Source organism: Macadamia integrifolia, chromosome 5 (assembly GCF_013358625.1).
Source record: "Macadamia integrifolia cultivar HAES 741 chromosome 5, SCU_Mint_v3, whole genome shotgun sequence".
Classification (NCBI taxonomy): Eukaryota; Viridiplantae; Streptophyta; class Magnoliopsida; order Proteales; family Proteaceae; genus Macadamia; species Macadamia integrifolia.
The window spans coordinates 42,465,579-42,484,408 of record NC_056561.1 but is presented as its reverse complement, the minus strand read 5'-3'; the positions used below and the strand labels follow the sequence as shown (position 1 = coordinate 42,484,408).

The 18,830-nt window shown below is 42.0% G+C and overlaps 1 protein-coding gene across 1 annotated transcript in view; it reads left to right on the top strand.

Moving 5' to 3' along the window:
• The first annotated feature begins 978 nt into the window (after window positions 1-978).
• The window catches only part of LOC122080073 (deoxycytidylate deaminase), a 22,066-nt gene continuing 4,214 nt past the window's right edge, over window positions 979-18,830 (top strand). Inside the window, exons 1-5 of the mRNA XM_042646949.1 lie at window positions 979-1,400; window positions 1,641-1,716; window positions 2,133-2,172; window positions 4,854-4,912; window positions 4,991-5,028. Of these exons, the coding sequence (XP_042502883.1) occupies window positions 1,216-1,400; window positions 1,641-1,716; window positions 2,133-2,172; window positions 4,854-4,912; window positions 4,991-5,028 (398 nt within the window). The 5' untranslated portion in view covers window positions 979-1,215. The remainder of the gene's footprint in view (window positions 1,401-1,640; window positions 1,717-2,132; window positions 2,173-4,853; window positions 4,913-4,990; window positions 5,029-18,830) is intronic.

Genomic DNA, 18,830 nt, shown 5'->3' with positions numbered 1-18,830 from the left:
ATAAATGGCAATTGATATTGGTCTCATTTTTTAAATCAAAATCAAACTATTTATTATTCGGTTTTATGATTCTAGTGTAAATGGCTCGATTTTGATAAATGACAACCCACATGCAAAAAATGGTAACTCACAGGGAGTTTGGATTCTCTTCATGTATAGTAAGAGGATTCCAAACTTCTTTTTACTTCCATCAATACCCCTCTATGCACCTAAAATGGCAGTGAATGTGTCATTTGGCATCCTCTAACCATACATGCAAAGGAGTCCAAACTGAAATTCTCTCTTATTCTAACCATGTGGACTCGTACTGGTGATACCATCTTTTACAAATTCATTCTTACATTGCTTTTGAAAACCTTCATTGTAAATAAGAGAATTTGAAATCAACTTGTTCATAAAATTTCACTTTCACATATCACATGGTATGACAGAAAGATATCAATCATGTGAGAATCACACTTTCAAAATAGATGAAATAAAAAAAAGAGAAAAAGAGCACTTACAGTTTAGTGGATCCTATGTCAATCACAAAAGTGCATGAAATTACCACCCTGCACCCCTCATATGAAATAAAGAAAATTCCATCCATTCCCCTGAGTGTGCTCTAATTGGCCCCCTAACCATTTGCACCCGTTTGGGGCTATGCAACTAGGTAGCAATCTCAACAGAAAAATGAAAAAGAAAAAGAAAAAGATGGGCAAGAGATCGGTGCCTAGTTGCATTGGCCTTGTGTTGAAGTGCATACGGGTATCAACATATTTATTTAATAAGGGACAATAATTTTGCATAGAGGTCACACAATCATGCTTCCCCTAAAATGCTAGATGTGTGAGGGCCTCATCTTTTGTGAGAGTGTTAGGAAAAGAATTCAACTTAGGTTCCTATACACATGGAAGGCGAAATAACTGATCCACCTCCTATATGAAAGGGAAAAAGAACACATATGATAGGAAAAATAAACCATGGATGCTTCATGGCGTGTTCGCACTGGCCCACGCGCAAGAGCCGCGATCCCTCAGTAAAGTAAAGAACCTGCTGGCTGCCACCACTGTCACTCTTTCTACGCCACTCTTCGTAGTCTGATACAGTGAGAACGTGAACGCCTGGGTTGGATGGCTTCTCCGCTACTTCAGAAAAAGCCACTGCCTCTTTCAGCTGAGCGGGAAAGAGCTCTCTTCTCTGTAGTGTTTCTTTGTCGGTTCCTCTCTATGAAGAATGAACTCTAGAGAGATGGCTCTCGTATCCGCGGCCACCATTTTCGGCGCCGTCTTCTCTGCAATCGCAATTCGCTTCTTCTTCAATCCTAAAAAGCACCTATCTCGGATTATTTCGCCACCAAACGGTGTCATTTCTGAGAAATCTCAGTCTCAGAGCCCTTTTGATCCTTCAAAACGCAAAGGGTTAGACGCTGTCCAGCTTCCAGTATATTTCTATAATCCCACCCGCATTCTCTTCCTTTCCAGTAAAGCTTGCTCTGTTTCTAGTGGTTAGGTTAACTGGTTACACATTTGTAGGGTTTGAGAGGAAGGAATGACAAGCTCATTCATATAATTACCTGGCGCGTGTTTCTCCTTTTTGTCCCCCTCCCCCAAAACCCCTTTTTTTCTGGTTATTGATCGTTGTGCTTTGCTTGATTGCAGATATTTGTCATGGGATGACTATTTCATGGCCATTGCGTTTCTTTCGGCAGAGCGATCTAAGGATCCAAACAGGCAGGTATAATACAGATGACTTTGTACACGAATCTCAATTGAGATAATTGCAAGGACAAACTTGCTTGTTTTTATTTTTATTTTTTTTGGTTTATAACTACCAGTAGTGAATTAGTGATACTAAGACTGATAGTTTTTTAGTGTCAAACCTCTGTCGCTTCTTTCGTTATTTTGGTAGAGAATTTAGGGGGGGTGTCTGCAAGACTGCAAGGCATTCACAGATAACATCAAACGCTCCGTTCATATCAAATAAATGCCATAACAGGAGCAAAGTTTCTGTAACTGCTGGATTTTTTTTTTGTTTGCTTCTCCGAATTTCTCTGTTCAAACCATGATGAGGCATCTTTTAATACTCAAATGAATTTACCGTTGAAGTATATTTGAAACTTGAAACTAAAATTTCTTCTTTAACATGTATAGGTTGGAGCTTGTCTGGTCAGCCAAAATGGAGTAATACTTGGTAAGATCAATTGCTGGATATGGTACATTGTAATACATAGTATTCACATCTCAAATGGAACTTTCTCAAGAACATTAATAAAGGGTACATGGTTCCTCTACTAAGAAAAAGTACAGATGAAGATATTTTTCTTAATAAGGTGGAATAAGCAGAAGGAGAAATTGAGACAGAACTATGAAAGATTTTTGGTTAAAACAGCCCTGAAAAATGTGGTATTATTATGAATAATATCACCTGCTCAGAAAAACAAAAAAGTGATGCTTTGCATGGATGACCAAGAGTATTGCATAAAGATGAAGTCCATCTTGTGGACTCACGTGACATGTTTTGAACACCAATAAATAAAAAAAAATCCTTTCCCCTCTGCTAAGAACTCTCATAGGCCATATCTCAGGAAGGATTTATAGTCAAGAGCAATGGCTCAAGACCACCCAGGTTCCTGTGTGAATACTGACCATACCTCCAACAAATATGAAGATTACTAAAAAACTCAACATGTTCACATTCACTTGGTGCATGAAGCATATATCTGGCATTTAACAGTCTCTAGCATAAGATGGCCTGCTGTAAAGAGCTAATCTCTATACGTGGTCCTTATATTTCTATTTTGTGATTTGGGAGTGAGAGACTTTGTCAAATCTAATAAAGAGAAGGCATTAGTCATATCTAGCCTGAGTATCCTTAAATTAGCACATCTAACCTGAGGCTGTGATAGGTAATTTATAGGTTCCAATCAAAAGCCATGATGAAGCTACCATGTGCTATAGAAGAGGGATGATGGAAAATTTTCATCCATACCTCAAAGTATTCACTGGTGTGGCTCCTCTAAATGTGAAAGTTTACTATTTTTGTTTCTTTCCATGTTTGTTTCTTGTTCTTTCAACTCCTCTTTCCTGCCCTTTCCGTAAAAATCTCCACCTCACCTTTCTTTGTTCCTATAACTTTGATGGAAGAAATGACGATGTCCTTTTCCCACAAGTGGAGATGGTAAGGTAGCATTCCTCCCCAGTGCAATTAGTCCAGCTATTCTAGGTCTTTGATGCAATTCTTAATGGGAAAAACAGTAAAAGGTTCTAGGGTTAGGTTTCACTGTTAAATCTGGTGAAAAGTAAGGCACTGAAGAGCTGATGGAAAAATTAGTGTTTCTAAAATTAATGGAAGGTGCTGGCTTTAGGATGTAGGTGCAAGTTTGGTGAAATTGTCCCAAATATTTGGGGTTGATTGATGGATAGTTGAAATCAGGACTTGTAGTAGCTATTGACTGTGGATTGCTGATTATGGGTATATGAAAGTACAACAAATCAGCAAATATGGTAAGAGAAAAAGAAAGAACTCGATAGAATTTTCTAGTATTACTCTAGAAGTCACTACTAGCTTATGAAAGCATTAGAAACCTGTGTGAAGTTTGAGAATAGAAGGACCAAAATCCTTCTTTGGCTCAAACCCACATAATGGATTAATATCATTGTAGAATGATACCATGTCAACTTTTGGGTGCAACTCCCCTAAATAAATTACATTGGATGTCACTTCAGTATGGGGTTTCTTAGATGGTTAAGAACCTCTCTATTGACTTCAGAATCAAGCCAAAATGACAAATTTTAAGGCTAAAGAAAAGAGAGCACAAAGACACCATACAAAATTTCTAAAGGTAAAGGAATTTAAAACTGCAAATTGAAACTGTGACCGAAACTATTTCCATATTAATAAGTAAACCAACCAAACTATATCTGATAAGAAAAAAAAAAAAAAATGTAAATATCTTTTTCCCCAAAATCTTACATATCTTCATATTTTAAACCCACAAGTTCTGACCTAACTGCCCGTTGCTTTTTTTATTTAATGCTTTCTTTTGGGGGTGGGGGGCTCTTTAGCATGGTTCTTTCATTGGCTCCAAATATGGCTCAATGTGGGACCCACTGGGAACATTCCTTCTTGGAAACAGGCTTGGGGCCAAAAGATGGCTCAATGAGGGATTTTTCTTTCAGGGGCCAATTTATTTTACACAAGCAGGCCTTATAGAGGTTTCTCTTTATGGATACATTTGTACATCTGTATCTGCCACATGACATTTAAACTCGATGCTTACCCTTTGGTGTGTTGCTGAGGTCTCCCCTTATCATGTTGTAAATTTCAACCCAGAAGCATTATATCTCATGACACAAATCCATGTCAATTTTAGTCCAATCTTGGGACAGTTTGGACGAAGATCCAAGACATGGTGGGACAACTGGCCAATCAATATGGTCCTCTTGTAATAAGGTGGATTGGCCATAACAGTCTTCTACCAGTTTAACGGCTGAAAGTACAATTGGAATAAATTCAGTACATGTTTGGTCTTACAGATGAGACGTTCCACAGAATTTGACACGTGGATATCCAAGGGGTGCCCTTGCTATCCGGTGGTGGGATTGGCCAAAACAGTCCATGTGATGGCATGTTGTGTGGAGACTTCTCTCTATTTATGCCCATTTAGACTTCTGCCTTTCTCTATTTTGTCTATTTTTCTGGCGATTATACTTGCAAAGCTATTACAAAACAGCTCTTGTACTCTTTTAAGGATTTGTTCTATGGTACCTTGATTGTATGTTTATCATCGTACAGTAAAAAAATAGTTCAAATACAATCCTCTTTGATATCTTTGTTTACTATATTTCTTACACTAATCTTTCTTTAGCCAGGCATTGGCTATAATGGATTCCCAAGAGGTTGTTCAGATGACAAGCTTCCATGGGCAAAGGTCGAATTATAACAGCTGAACGCTTCATTATTTTATAAGAACTCGTTACTGAATCCTTGTCTTTTTGGTTTATTACAGAAATCTATGATTGGTGATCCTTTGGAAACAAAATATCCGTAAGTCACAAGCTTCGTTTGAACTCCATCGTTCATATTCATGAATCGTCCTAGATGTACTATACACATAGTGCAATACCATATAATGCATGAAACAAAGTTATGTTGCAGACATTTCATGGAATTCTGTTTGCTGGATTGAACTTTTGTTGCTTAAAAATACTCAATATTGGACTTTTGGCTTTAGTATCTTAGATAAATCATAATGGAATACATCTGGTTTCATGATCCTACTACATTTTCTTTTGAAGTTCTCTCTATCTCCTCCACATTCCACATCGTGATTGGAATGCATTAACAGGGACAATGACCATGAAACAACAGAGTATCCTCCCCTAACAAAACGGTGCGGCTTAATTCTAACCATCACCATATCACCCTCTTGAAACTCTTGTAGCCTTTTGTGCACATCTGCCTTCGAGTTATATTGTTCGTTGCTCAGTGCTCTCTGTCTTCTTATACCTGCATGCAAATCATGTATATGCTGAGCAAAAGACTCGGCTGACTGGGAGGTCCTAGACCTAGACACGACTGGGATAAGGTCTATAGGTGCCCGAGGCTGTTATCCTGAACAGATCTCAAAGGGGGACAGACCAGTGGTACGGTTCTTAGAACTATTATATGCAAACTCAGCCTGGTTAAGGACTCGATCCCAACTGGTAAGGTGTTCTATGAGGCAACGCAATAAATTCCCTAAGCTCCTATTGACAACCTCGGTTTGGCCATCGGTCTGAGGGTGGAAAGCTGAGGAGAAACGGAGTTTCGTGCCCATCATCCGCCATAGGGTCCTCCAAAAATGACTAGTGAACTTAACATCTCTATCGGACACTATGGTGAGGGGCAACCCATGGTACTTAACAACCTCATTAAAGAAAAGTCTGGCTACTATGGATGCATCAGAGGTCTTAGAGCATGGGATGAAATGGGCCATCTTCGAGAAGCGGTCCACAACCACATAAACAGAATCATGGCCTCTCGAAGTTCTTGGCAGACCAAACACGAAGTCCATGCTAAGGTCCTGCCAAGGGGAATGGGGAATGGGGAATGGGGAACGAGTAGGGGAGTATACAATCCCGTGTTTTGCTTTTGTTGTTTGGCGGTCTGGCATGTCCTACACTAACTCACAACTCTAGTAACATCCCCCTTTAGTCCTGGCCAAAAGAATCGGTCCTCAACGAGGGTGATGGTCTTATCTCGACTGAAATGGCCAACGACTCCCCCAGCATGCAATTCCTAGATCAGGAAATCTAGGAGTGAAGTCTGGGGAATGCACAACTTGCTTCCTTTAAAAAGGAAGCCCTCCCTAAGTAGGTAGTCCGAGCAGTTGACCGGGTTATCTTCACTCATGGAAATGAGCGGCTCACTAAAATCAAGACAGGTGGGGTATTGGTCCTTGACTCGCTCGAACCCTATAACCTCTACACTCATTTCTTGGAGTAGCACACTAGCCCGACTCCTAGCATTGGTGCGACTGAGGAACATGTTCACTCGGCTTAGTGCATCTGCAACAGTATTCTCGACACCAGGTTTGTGCTTGAGTACAAAAGTGTACTCTTGGAGAAACTCAACCCACTTGGCATGCCTCTGGTTAAGTTTTTTTTGGGCACTCAGGTATCTCAGAGCCTGGTGGTCAGAGAATAACACGAATTCTTGCAGTAAAAGGTAATGTCGCCAATAGCACAGTGATTGGACAACCGCATAGAATTCCTCGTCGTATGTGGAATATCGTTGCCTAGCTTCATTAAGCTTCTCACTAAAATAGGCAACATGGTTGTCCTCTTGTCCTAGGACACCACCTATCCCAATACTAGATGCATGCAATTCACTTCGAAGACCTTAGAGAAATTTGGGAGGCGCAGGACTGGAGCTTCAGTCATAAGCTTTTTAATCTCATTAAAGGCCTTCGTAGCACTCTTAGTCCATTGAAACTCCTTTTTCATGCAATCGGTGATAGGAGACATAATGGAACTAAACTGGTAGATAACCTCCTGTAGAAAGTAGCTAAGCCATGAAAGCTTCTTACCTCATGGACATTAGTTGGCTCAGGCCACTCTACAATCGCTCTCACTTTCTCAGGGTCAGCAGATACTCTCTGAGTTGACACAACAAATCCTAGGAAGGTGGCTTGATCACTCATGAAGGTGCACTTCTTGAGGTTGACATAGAGTTTCTCTTGTAAGAGCACATGAAAAACCTTCTGTAAGTGATCCAAGTGGGAAGACGGGGTCTTACTATAGATGAGGATGTCATCAAAGTAAACCACTAGGAACTTGCCAATGAATGGTTGAAGCACTTGATTCATTATCCTTATGAAGGTGCTAGGTGCATTTGGCAAGCCAAAAGGCATGACTAACCACTCAAAGAGGCCATCCTTCGTCTTGAAGGCTGTCTTCCACTCATCTCCAGGCCTAACCCTAATCTGGTGGTACCCGCTCTTGAGATCAATCTTCGAAAAGATCAAAGAGTTGGCCATCATATCCAACATATCATCAAGCCTAGGGATAGGGAACCTATACTTGATGGTGATCTTATTGATGGCCCTACTATCAACACATACGCCAGGTGCCATTTTTCTTTGGCTTGAGCAAGGCAGGTATAGCACACTGGCTAAGGCTTTCCCTAATGAATCCCTTTTGTAGCAGTTCATCCACTTGCCGTTTGAGTTCGGCGTGTTCTTTGGGATTCATTCGGTAATGGGGTAAGTACGGGAGAGAGGATCTTGGAACTAAGTCAATAGTGTGTTGGATGTCACGCATAGGCGGTAACTCATCAGGTAGTTCCTCAGGGAATAACCTCTCGAATTTCCTCAACAAGGGTTGCACTTCTCTAGGAGCCTCAGTGAATAAGTGTGACCTATCGGTATTACTCTGTACGACAACTAGAGCATAAATCACCCTGACTCTTGACACTCTCCTTCAAATTGTTGTTGATTTAAAATGTTGAGTGTTTTGGTGGGGGTGTGTTTGGATGTACTTCCATTGTGTTCTGGAACCCTAGCTTCCCTAGGGGCACTGGGGGTCAGTCTAATCTTCTTCCCTTTGCACTGAAAGACATTAGTGTTAGACTTCCCGTAATTGGTGATATCCCATTATATAACCAGGGTCTACCTAAGATGATGGGGACATCAAGACGTACAGCAGATGATGGGGACATCAAGACGTACAGCTGAAGGAAGAAGAAGACCCAACCTTCTTTGTGGTTGGAGGATTAGAAGAAGGAAGAAGAAGAAAGAAGAAGAAGAAAGGAAGGCTCGATCCAGCCCAACCTTCTTTGTGGTTGGAGGATTAGAAGAAGGAAGAAGAAGAAAGAAGAAGAAGAAAGGAAGGCTCGATCCAGCCTTTCTAGCGTTGGATCGAGTCCTCTCCTTCCAAATTTTGCCAAGATTGTGTGGCCCCCACCAAATCTGATAGTTTAGTAGTTTTATTTCCTAGGATTTTGTTTATTTGAGTCTTTAAGTTAATTAGGAAACTAAGTAATTATTCTATTGATTTCTTTTTAGAAAGTTTCTTTGTTTATGAAATAGCATTCCTAGAATAATATTTTCTTTTTAGTAATTAGTCTCTTATTTATGTAAGGCCATTGGCCACGGTTCTAATTAATGAATGAGAATTGAAAAAACAGCCAAGGAGCAAACCCCCCAACCCCTCTCACGATTCTCTCTCTTTCAATCTCGTCTTTCTCACCCTCTCTTTCTCGCCTTTTCTCTCTTTATTCTCTCTCGGTTCTCTCTTCTCTTACCTCCCTCCCTCTGTTACTTTTATAACTTTTCTCATTGGAACTATTGCTGGATTGTTGGCTCGAACTGCTACTGTATACTGTTACTGTTGCTGCTTACTGTCTACTGCTGCCGGCTAACATCTGCTGCTGCTGCTACTACCTTTTGATGTTGAACTGTTGCTGCTGCCTTTGATGCTGAACTGCTGTTGATCTTCTCTTCAATACTGGGTTGCTGTTATCCTTTACGACAAGGACTGGGCTGCTGCTGATCTCTTTTCAACAATCGGACTGCTGTTGGACATCTTCTTCGAATATGGGTTCTCTCCCTTTATTCTCAGGCCTGGGCAGCAGGTATAGAGTAAACCCTCCCATTCCCTCCATTATCCCCTCATTATTTACCCTGTTACTTCCATTAAAACCCACCCCCCTTTTGCCATTGTTTAACCTTTTATTTACCACACTGTTTGCCTTAAGTATTGTTGGTCTTCTTATTACTAGTACAACTGATTTTAGAGCATATAGCATGGGGTTTCTATCTACTTTTGATGCTTAATAAACTAGTGCTGTAGCCTAATTTTGGTTGCTGCCATGTTCCCTACCCCATGTTTCCCCTTGAAGCTTGAGTGAGTTTATGTGTTTTTCTTCCTAGATTATTATTGCCCTTTGCTACTTTGTTTATTAGTCTTATTTTATTTTGCATGTTAAATCTTGTTTGCTGAGTTTATTTTGTCTTGTCTACCCAAGTCCCTTGAGGTAACCCTACCTAGTTAGTTAACCTTGTGGGAAACCTAGTCCCCTAAGAACCCCCTACATCATCTTGGTATCAGAGCATGGTTTTGTCTAGGTTTAGGGTAATTAGGTACTGCTGTCCCTTGTTTACATGTCTTACCTTTCGAGGTCTAGTCTCCGTCACCATTTATCCGTAGTCGAGTTTGAGCTAAGAGAGCGATACCATAGATTAGAGGACACCCTTTTCTTTCTTAAGTTGGCGGGACCAAATAGCATTGGACGCTATTCCCTCCAAAAGCACATACTTGAGAGGGAGAGTTTTGACCTCAAGATTGAAAGGGCTAACTACTTGTCTCAATTGGAGATTCTGAGTAGACCTTGAGTCTTTGGTGACAACCGTACCTTGGCTGCCCATCTCCTAAAGTCCACTCGTAGTGGTAGAGCGTACCAGGATAGATCTGACCCTCTTAGTGCCTCCACCCAATCTGAGCAACTGGGTGAATTTATGAAAGTCGTCCAAGCCATACAGGAAACACAAGCTGCCCATCTCCAAGCCCTTACCGATAAGTTGGCTGCCCTCGAGACAAGTGCCCAAAACCCTGAGGGACGGCAAGGCCGTAACACAACTGGCACTAAACCTAGGGGCAGAGGCCCTAACCCTGAGGAAGTAAATGAGAATAACCATACTGATGGTTATGACCAGAGAGGGGATAACTTCCAAGGTCTAGGGCGTGGTAGGGGTCGAGGCCCACCGCCAAGACGCCAAACCCAATATTGAGATGATGAGGGTTATGAGCATCCTGATAGGGGCTTTGATGTTAGACGGATGATTAAGGTAGATGCCCCTACCTATGATGGTCAGATTGATGCTAGGATCCTTCTGGATTGGATCAAGCAGATGGATAGGTACTTCGATTTCTATGATATGTCAGAGGAACTCCGCTATCGATTTGCTAAGTTCAAGCTTATTGGAGCTGCCCAGGACTTTTGGACAGACCTAGAGTGCCAGGAGGACCACCTAGGACTTGAGCCAATCACTACCTGGGTAGAAATGCAAGAGCGGCTCAAGAGGGAATTTTTGCCTATCACTTATAGGCTCCAGTTGTTGAATAAAATGAATACCCTGAAGCAAGGAAAGTTGACTGTGATCGAATACATGAGCAAGTTCAATGAATTGAAAATTAGAAGCCGTATTCAGGAGGATGTTGAGCAAACACTATCCAAATTCCTTACTGGACTCAACTCCAAAATTCAGTCTCGTATGGCACCCCACCTGGTGCGAGACGTTCCACAGGCCTTCATGATAGCCCTTGAGGTGGAATCCTCCATAAGAACTTATTCTCAGAGGAAGAGCTACCAAGCTGGGGAGTCCCAATTTAGAAAACCACCCCAAGGCTCAACTGGATTCTCAAAACCCACTGCTGCACCACAGCGTCAATTTGACAACAAGGGTAAAGGAATTTTGGGAGAAGCACCCAAGAATAGTGGGCAACAACAGTGCTTCAAGTGTTGCTGGTTTGGTCACTTCTCCAGAGAGTGTCCCAATAGGAATCTTTATGTCGGAGAGCAAACCCTTGAATAAGGTGACCAAGAGGGGTTTTATGACCATGAGTATGAGGACCATAGACCAGATGAGACCATATCTGATGAGGACATCGAGGAGGCCGGTGACCTCAAGCTCGGAATTGTGCGTTGCATGGTCTCACAACCTAATATTAGCGATGATTGGCGACGAACTAATATTTTCATCACTTACACATGTCATCAGGGCAAGAACTGCCGCGTCGCCATAGACAGCGAGAGTTGCATGAATGTGGTCACCAAGAGCATTGTTGCTCGAATGGGCCTCAAACCTGAACCCCACCCCAAGCCTTACAAGGTTGCTTAGGTTGATCAGTCCACCATTCCCGTTAATCTGAGGTGTTTAGTTCCCTTACACTTTGCCGGATATGAGGATCGAGTGTGGTGTGATGTCCTAGAGATGGATGTTGCCCACATCATCCTAGGTAGACTCTGGTTATATGATCGAGATGTCACCAATTACGGAAAGTCTAACACTAATGTCTTTGAGTTCAAAGGGAAGAAGATTAGACTGACCCCCAGTGGCCCTAGGGAAGTTAGGGTTCCAGAACACAAGGGAAGTACATCCAAACACACCCCCACCAAAACACTCAAAATTTTAAATCAACAATAATTTAAAGGAGAGTGTCAAGAGTCAGGGGTGATTTATGCTCTAGTTGCCGTACAGAGTAATACCGATAGGTCACACTTATTCACTGAGGCTCCTAGAGAAGTGCAACCCTTGTTGAGGAAATTCGAGAGGTTATTCCCTGAGGAACTACCTGATGAGTTACCGCCTATGCATGACATCCAGCATGCTATTGACTTAGTTCCGGGATCCTCTCTCCCGAACTTACCCCATTACCGAATGAATCCCAAAGAACACGCCGAACTCAAACGGCAAGTGGATGAACTGCTACAGAAGGGATTCATTAGGGAAAACCTTAGCCCGTGTGTTGTACCTGCCTTGCTCATGCCAAAGAAAGATGGCACCTGGCGTATGTGTGTTGATAGTAGGGTCATCAATAAGATCACCATCAAGTATAGGTTCCTTATCCCTAGGCTTGATGACATGTTGGATATGATGGCCAACTCTTCGATCTTTTCGAAGATTGATCTCAAGAGCGGGTACCACCAGATTAGGGTTAGGCCTGGAGATGAGTGGAAGACAGCCTTCAAGACGAAGGATGGCCTCTTTGAGTGGTTAGTCATGCCTTTTGGTTTGTCAAATGCACCTAGCACCTTCATGAGGATAATGAATCAAGTGCTTCAACCATTGATTGGCAAGTTCCTAGTGGTTTACTTTGATGACATCCTCATCTATAGTAAGACCCCGTCTTCCCACTTGGATCACTTATAGAAGGTTTTTCATGTGCTCTTACAAGAGAAACTCTATGTCAACCTCAAGAAGTGCACCTTCATGAGTGATCAAGTCATCTTCCTAGGATTTGTTGTGTCAACTCAGGGAGTATCTACTGACCTTGAGAAAGTGAGAGTGATTGTAGAGTGGCCTGAGCCAACTAATGTCCATGAGGTAAGAAGCTTTCATGGCTTAGCTACTTTCTACAGGAGGTTCATCTACCGGTTTAGTTCCATTATGTCTCCTATCACCGATTGCATAAAAAAGGAGTTTCAATGGACTGAGTGCTACGAAGGCCTTTAATGAGATTAAGAAGTTTATGATTGAAGCTCTAGTCCTGCACCTCCTAGATTTATCCAAGGTCTTCGAAGTGAATTGCAGTGCATCTGGTATTGGGATAGGTGGTGTCCTAGGACAAGAGGGCCACCGTGTTGCCTATTTTAGTGAGAAGCTTAATGAAGCTAGGCAACGATATTCCACATATGACAAGAAATTCTATGCGGTTGTCCAATCACTGCGCTATTGGCGACATTACCTTTTACCGTAAGAATTCGTGCTATTCTCTGACCACCAGGCTCTGAGATACCTGAGTGCCTAAAAGAAACTTAACCAGAGGCATGCCAAATGGGTTGAGTTTCTCCAAGAGTACACTTTTGTACTCAAGCACAGACCTGGTGTCGAGAATACTGCTGCAGATGCACCTGTCCTGATTTTAGTGAACATGTTCCTCAGTCGCACCAATGCTAGGAGTCGGGCTAGTGTGCTACTCCAGGCAATGAGTGTAGAGGTTGTAGGGTTCGAGCGAGTCAAGGACCAATACCCCACCTATCCTGATTTTAGTGAGTCGTTCACTTCCTTGAGTGAAGGCAACCCAGTCAACCGCTCGGACTACCTACTTAGGGAGGGCTTTCTTTTTAAAGGAAGCAAGTTGTGTATTCCCAAGACTTCACTCCGAGATTTCCTGATCTGGGAATTGCATGCTGGGAGAGTCGCTGGCCATTTCAGTCGAGATAAGACCATCACCCTCGTTGAGGACCGATTCTTTTGGCCAGGACTGAAGAGGGATGTTGCTAGAGTTGTGAGTCAGTGTAGGACATGCCAAACTGCCAAACAACAAAAGCAAAACACGGGATTGTATACTCCCCTACCTGTTCCCCATTCCCCTTGGTAGGACCTTAGCATGGACTACGTGCTTGGTCTACCAAAAACTTCGAGGGGCCATGATTCTGATTATGTGGTTGTGAACCGCTTCTCGAAGATGGCCCATTTCATTTCATGCTCTAAGACCTCTGATGCATCCATAGTAACCAGACTTTTCTTTAATGAGGTTGTTAAGTACCATGGATTGCCCCTCACCATAGTGTCCGATAGGGATGTTAAGTTCACTAGTCATTTTTGGAGGACCCTGTGGTGGATGATGGGTACGAAGCTCCGTTTCTCCTCAGCTTTCCGTCCTCAGACAGATGGTCAAACCGAGGTTGTCAATAGGAGCTTAGGGAATTTATTGCGTTGCCTCATAGGAGAACACCTTACTAGTTGGGATCGAGTCCTTAGCCAGGCTGAGTTTGTATATAATAGTTCTAAGAACCATACCACTGGTCTGTCCCCCTTTGAGATCTGTTCAGGATATCAGCCCCGGGCACCCATAGACCTTATCCCAGTCGTGTCTAGTTCTAGGACCTCCCAATCAGCCGAGTCTTTTGCTCAGCATATACATGATTTGCATGTAGGTATAAGAAGACAGATCGCACTGAGCAACGAACAATATAAGTCGAAGGCAGATGTGCACAGAAGGCTACAAGAGTTTCAAGAGGGTGATATTGTGATGGTTAGAATTAAGCCGCAACGTTTTTTTAGGGGAAAAGCGAGCAAGCTGCATGCTCGTAGCACAGGTCTGTTCAAAGTACTCAAGAGGATAGGTGCCAATGTGTATGTTCTCTATCTACCAGCTAGTATGGAAATCAGTAATATTTTTAATGTTGAAGACCTTGTCCCATACCATGGTACCTCTACCATTACCCCTTTCTATCCTGATGACTTTGAGGACTTCCCCTTCACCATTGATGAGACTACTGAACCAAACCAACCACTTCCCCCCACCTCATTACCACCTGTGCCTATGGTCACGAGAAGGACTGAAGAAATTGAGAAAATCCTTGATGAGAAGATTGTGTCCACACACACTGGAGGTTCTAGAGAGTTCTTGGTCAAGTGGCGTGGATGTCCGGAAATTGACAACACCTGGATCACCATACAAGAAGTCTAACAACTCAACCCAGACCTACTTGAATATAACATGAGCTTCAATTCACCGGAGGTGAATTCTTCCAAGCCGGGGAGAGTTGATGGGGACATCAAGACGTATAGTCAAAGGAAGAGGACAACCCAACCTTTTTTGTGGTTGGAGGATTAGAAGAAGGAAGAAGAAGAAAGGAAGGCTCGATCCAGCCTTTCCAGCACTGGATCGAGTCCTCTCCTTCCAAATTTTGCCAAGATTATGTGGCCCCCACCAAATCTGATAGTTTAGTAGTTTTATTTCCCAGGATTTTTTTATTTGAGTATTTAAGTTAACTAAGAAACTAAGTAATTATCCTATTGATTTCTTTTTAGAAAGTTTCTTTGTTTATGAAATAGCATTCCTAGAATAATCTTTTCTTTTTAGTAATTAGTCTCTTATTTATGTAAGGCCATTGGCCAAAGTTCTAATTCAATGAATGAAGATTATTAAAGGCAAAACAGCCCCCCCCCAAATCCCCCTACGAATTCTCTCTCGCTGCCCTCTCCCTCTTCTCATCTCTCACAGCTCTCTCCCATTCTCCTTCTCCCTTTCTCGACCTTCACCCCTCTCTTTTCTGTTTTCTGTCTTCCCTGTAGCTGCTGCCCTATTGCAGAAATTGTTCACCATCATTAGAGATTATCTCCATCGAGAAAACCCCCAACTGGGTTGCTGCTGGAACTTTTCCAACAATCGGAGGACTGCTGTTCTTTATCAAGTAGGGTGGACTGCAACTCTTTATCTTGGAGGACCTCGAGTTCTTCTCTTCTCCTCAAACTTCAGACAAGAAGGAAGTAAGTAAAGAACCCCCTGTTCTACATTCATGGGCCTCCCATTACCTCCCACTGAAATTTGAACATCTACCTTTTCTTTTTGTAAGCCAATCCTTATTGTTTTCCCTAAAGAAACTTTTGCTGTTTTACCTTTCATTAGTTGGTTGATTTTGGGCATTGTTTGGTTTACTTAGTTTGCTTAATGTCTTGATAGACTCGTGCTAAACTTAACACATAGTTGCTGCCATGTTCCTACCCCATATTCCCACCTGAAACTTTAGTGAGTTTATGTGCTTTTATGCTTAGACGATTATTGTTCATTGCTACATTATTCATTAATCTCACTTTACTTGCATGTCAATCTTGTTTGCTGAGCTTCCCTTACCCTGTCCAACCCAAGCCCCTTGAGTCTACCCTACTTGGCTAGTTAACCTTGTAGGAAACCTAGTCACCTACGAACCCCCTACATCACAAGTGAAACGAAACAGTTTTATCAAACGCTTTTTGTTCCGTTTCCAGAAACGGCAGAAACGCGTTTCTTGAAACATTATCAAACAGGCCCATAGTTTTCATGGAGCAAAGGTGAACCAAAGTGATGCCCAGTCACAGTTGAATTACATCATAGAAAGTTATAAGGGTAGAAATGAAAAATGGGGAGGTTCTACGACATATGGATGGCTCAAGACTGGGTTTTTAGGTCTGGGTGCCTTGACACATGTGGAAACTGGTCCCCTCAGACCTCAAGGCCAGCTTATTGTCTTGGGAGCAACTTGACAACCATAATTGATTACCAAGTATCCTAGAAACCATGCATGAAAACAAAAGCTATTAAGCAAAGTCATCAAAACGTTAACGCAGCCTAATTCCCCATCAATAAGTTACAGTGATATCCTAAAATTCTTTAATATGCAGACATAAGGAAATCTCACAAGGTGTAGCATGAGAGACCTGATATAATGCTTGTAAGTTTTGGAACCAGGACTTTCAAGTACATAAAGAAATGGCCCCACCAAACAGAAGTATCTACGCTGCCATACAGCTTCCCTATTTCCAACGCCCTACCACACATCAAGAGTGAAAAATGTTGAGGACAGTACAATAGCCAATAATATCATACTAGCATCAAAATTGTGAAGAGCAAACCTTCCAAACAAGCTGAGACAACCACCCCTCAAAATCAGCTTGATTCCAAGGGCGAAGAAAACCTATGTTCTCATTCTCCTCACTCTGAAAGACCTTCGCAATTTGCATTAGCCGATGGTACCGGGCTGGGGAAAAATGGAATCCCAGGGAAGGAAGACGCACAGAAAGTCTTGTTGAGGGAAAGGATGGATTCTGTGATCGTATCTGCAGATTGTGGTGAAAAATCATATAGTTTTCCATGGGTTGAGACATCATCATGTATAGACATTACACAGAGCAACTCAATGCATGAGGCTCCCGCAACTGCGGGGTCTGGGAGATGTATGCAGCCTTACCCCCTGCTTCGCAGGAGAGGCTGTTTCCAAGTTTCGAACCTGTGACCACCGTGTTGCCACAGTGCAACTTAACCAATTCGCCACAGGCTCGCCCACTGAGACATCATGTATAATTATATGAAAATCATTCTTTCCGGAAGTAATAACCTGCTGAAGCTTTAGGACAATCCCACACTTGTCTATAACAGGTAGAAGACTAAAACCAATTGACTTCCCAGAAGAGCCAGAACTAGATGATGTGTCCCCAGGATTTTGATTCCAAAGATAGTCACCATCGACAAGAAAAGCAGAAACATCACTCAAACACATATTGAACTGCAAGTACATATCCATCTCCTCAGATGAGTCCATTTGAGAGTCATCCTGCAGATATGTAATGAACCCACATCACCATCTGACTCGCAGAATACAAACCAAACTATATTAGCATAAAGCTCCTGAAAATACCTGTGTACAAAGCACCAAGTTTCCTAAATCAAGCATAAGTTTAGTCGCATGAGAATTGTCAGGACAGAAAATAGTAGGAATCGTAATCTTGGGAGCAGCAATATCCAAGTCCAACAAAAACCTGACAGCAGATGAATATGAGAAGAAATTAGAAGTCCTAAATCTGATGAGCCAAATATAATTCCAAATTTTCCAGAAAATATTTAAAAAGTGTATATATATATATATACACACACACATGCACATATATACAATTATTTCAAAATTCTGAAATAAACACAACCAAACTTGATGTATTTCAAATTTTGAAATAAAAAACAACCTAACCAATTTTATGGATAAAAGAAGAAACGAAGTACTGTGCAACAACAAAGAGGGGCCACAACCTACCTAAACCAATAAATAAAGGGACAAGTACAACAAGGTACAAAAAGGCCCACCAAGCTGACCAATCATCAAAAACTCATAAAGGATAATTCTTCCACAACCACAGTATGATGCCTCACAAGTCACAACACCTTGTCTTGCCAACTCATCCACCAAGATTTAGCTGACCTTAGTCTTCACTAATAAAATGAAACATTGGCCAACAAGATCAAAAAACGGCTGTATTTGATAATTGAGAGAATCTACAAGGGAGCCTCATCCATTCTAAGACCAACCTATAATGACCGTTGAGTCACATCCAACCGTGATATTGCTATCCAAAAAGTGTGCTTAGAATCAACCTGCCGCTTTGGGGCCAGAATATACCAAAGAAATATTCTACTCCGTGCACCACCTCTAATTACGCCACCTACCCTGAAGCATGGTTCAAGATCTCGGTCGAAACTGAAGTATCTTGGTTTCGCAGCTTACCGAGACGATACCTCGGGTCAAGACTGAATCATACATTAATACCAGGTTTCTATTAGAGAGTTGTATAGAACTCATCCTCAAAAGCTAGTTGTTAAGGAGAAGGTGCCCTAGTACAGTACTGCCTATAAGTCCCCATATCAGGCTAGCCACTTACGACGTGGGATTATTTATTATGCCTTCTGTGTCGAACCCCAACAATCTCCCCCCCTCCACACGGGAGCTACCAAAATCAGACCAAGATTCCACACCCAGGCACTTGCCAGAATCTTCGCCTGGCTACACCCCAGCCCTGCCAAACCTTGTTTCTGATACCACTTGCTAGATACTAGGGTAGAACTCATTCTCAAAAGCCAGTTTCGAATTGGTTTGACTGAAACTAGTTGAACCAGTAACTTAATATACCCCATCCCCATAGAAACCTGATTGTTTTGACAGGTTTCGACAGAGAACTCCACTGTTTTGCTGGATTTAACATAGGTGAGCAGTTTTTCGTTAAACAACTTTAATTTGTTAACCAAATTTGTGACATAAAAACCTCTTTTTCTTTTTTCATTCATTCTTTCTTTCTTTCTTTCTTTCTTTCTTTCTTTCTTTCTTTCTTTCTT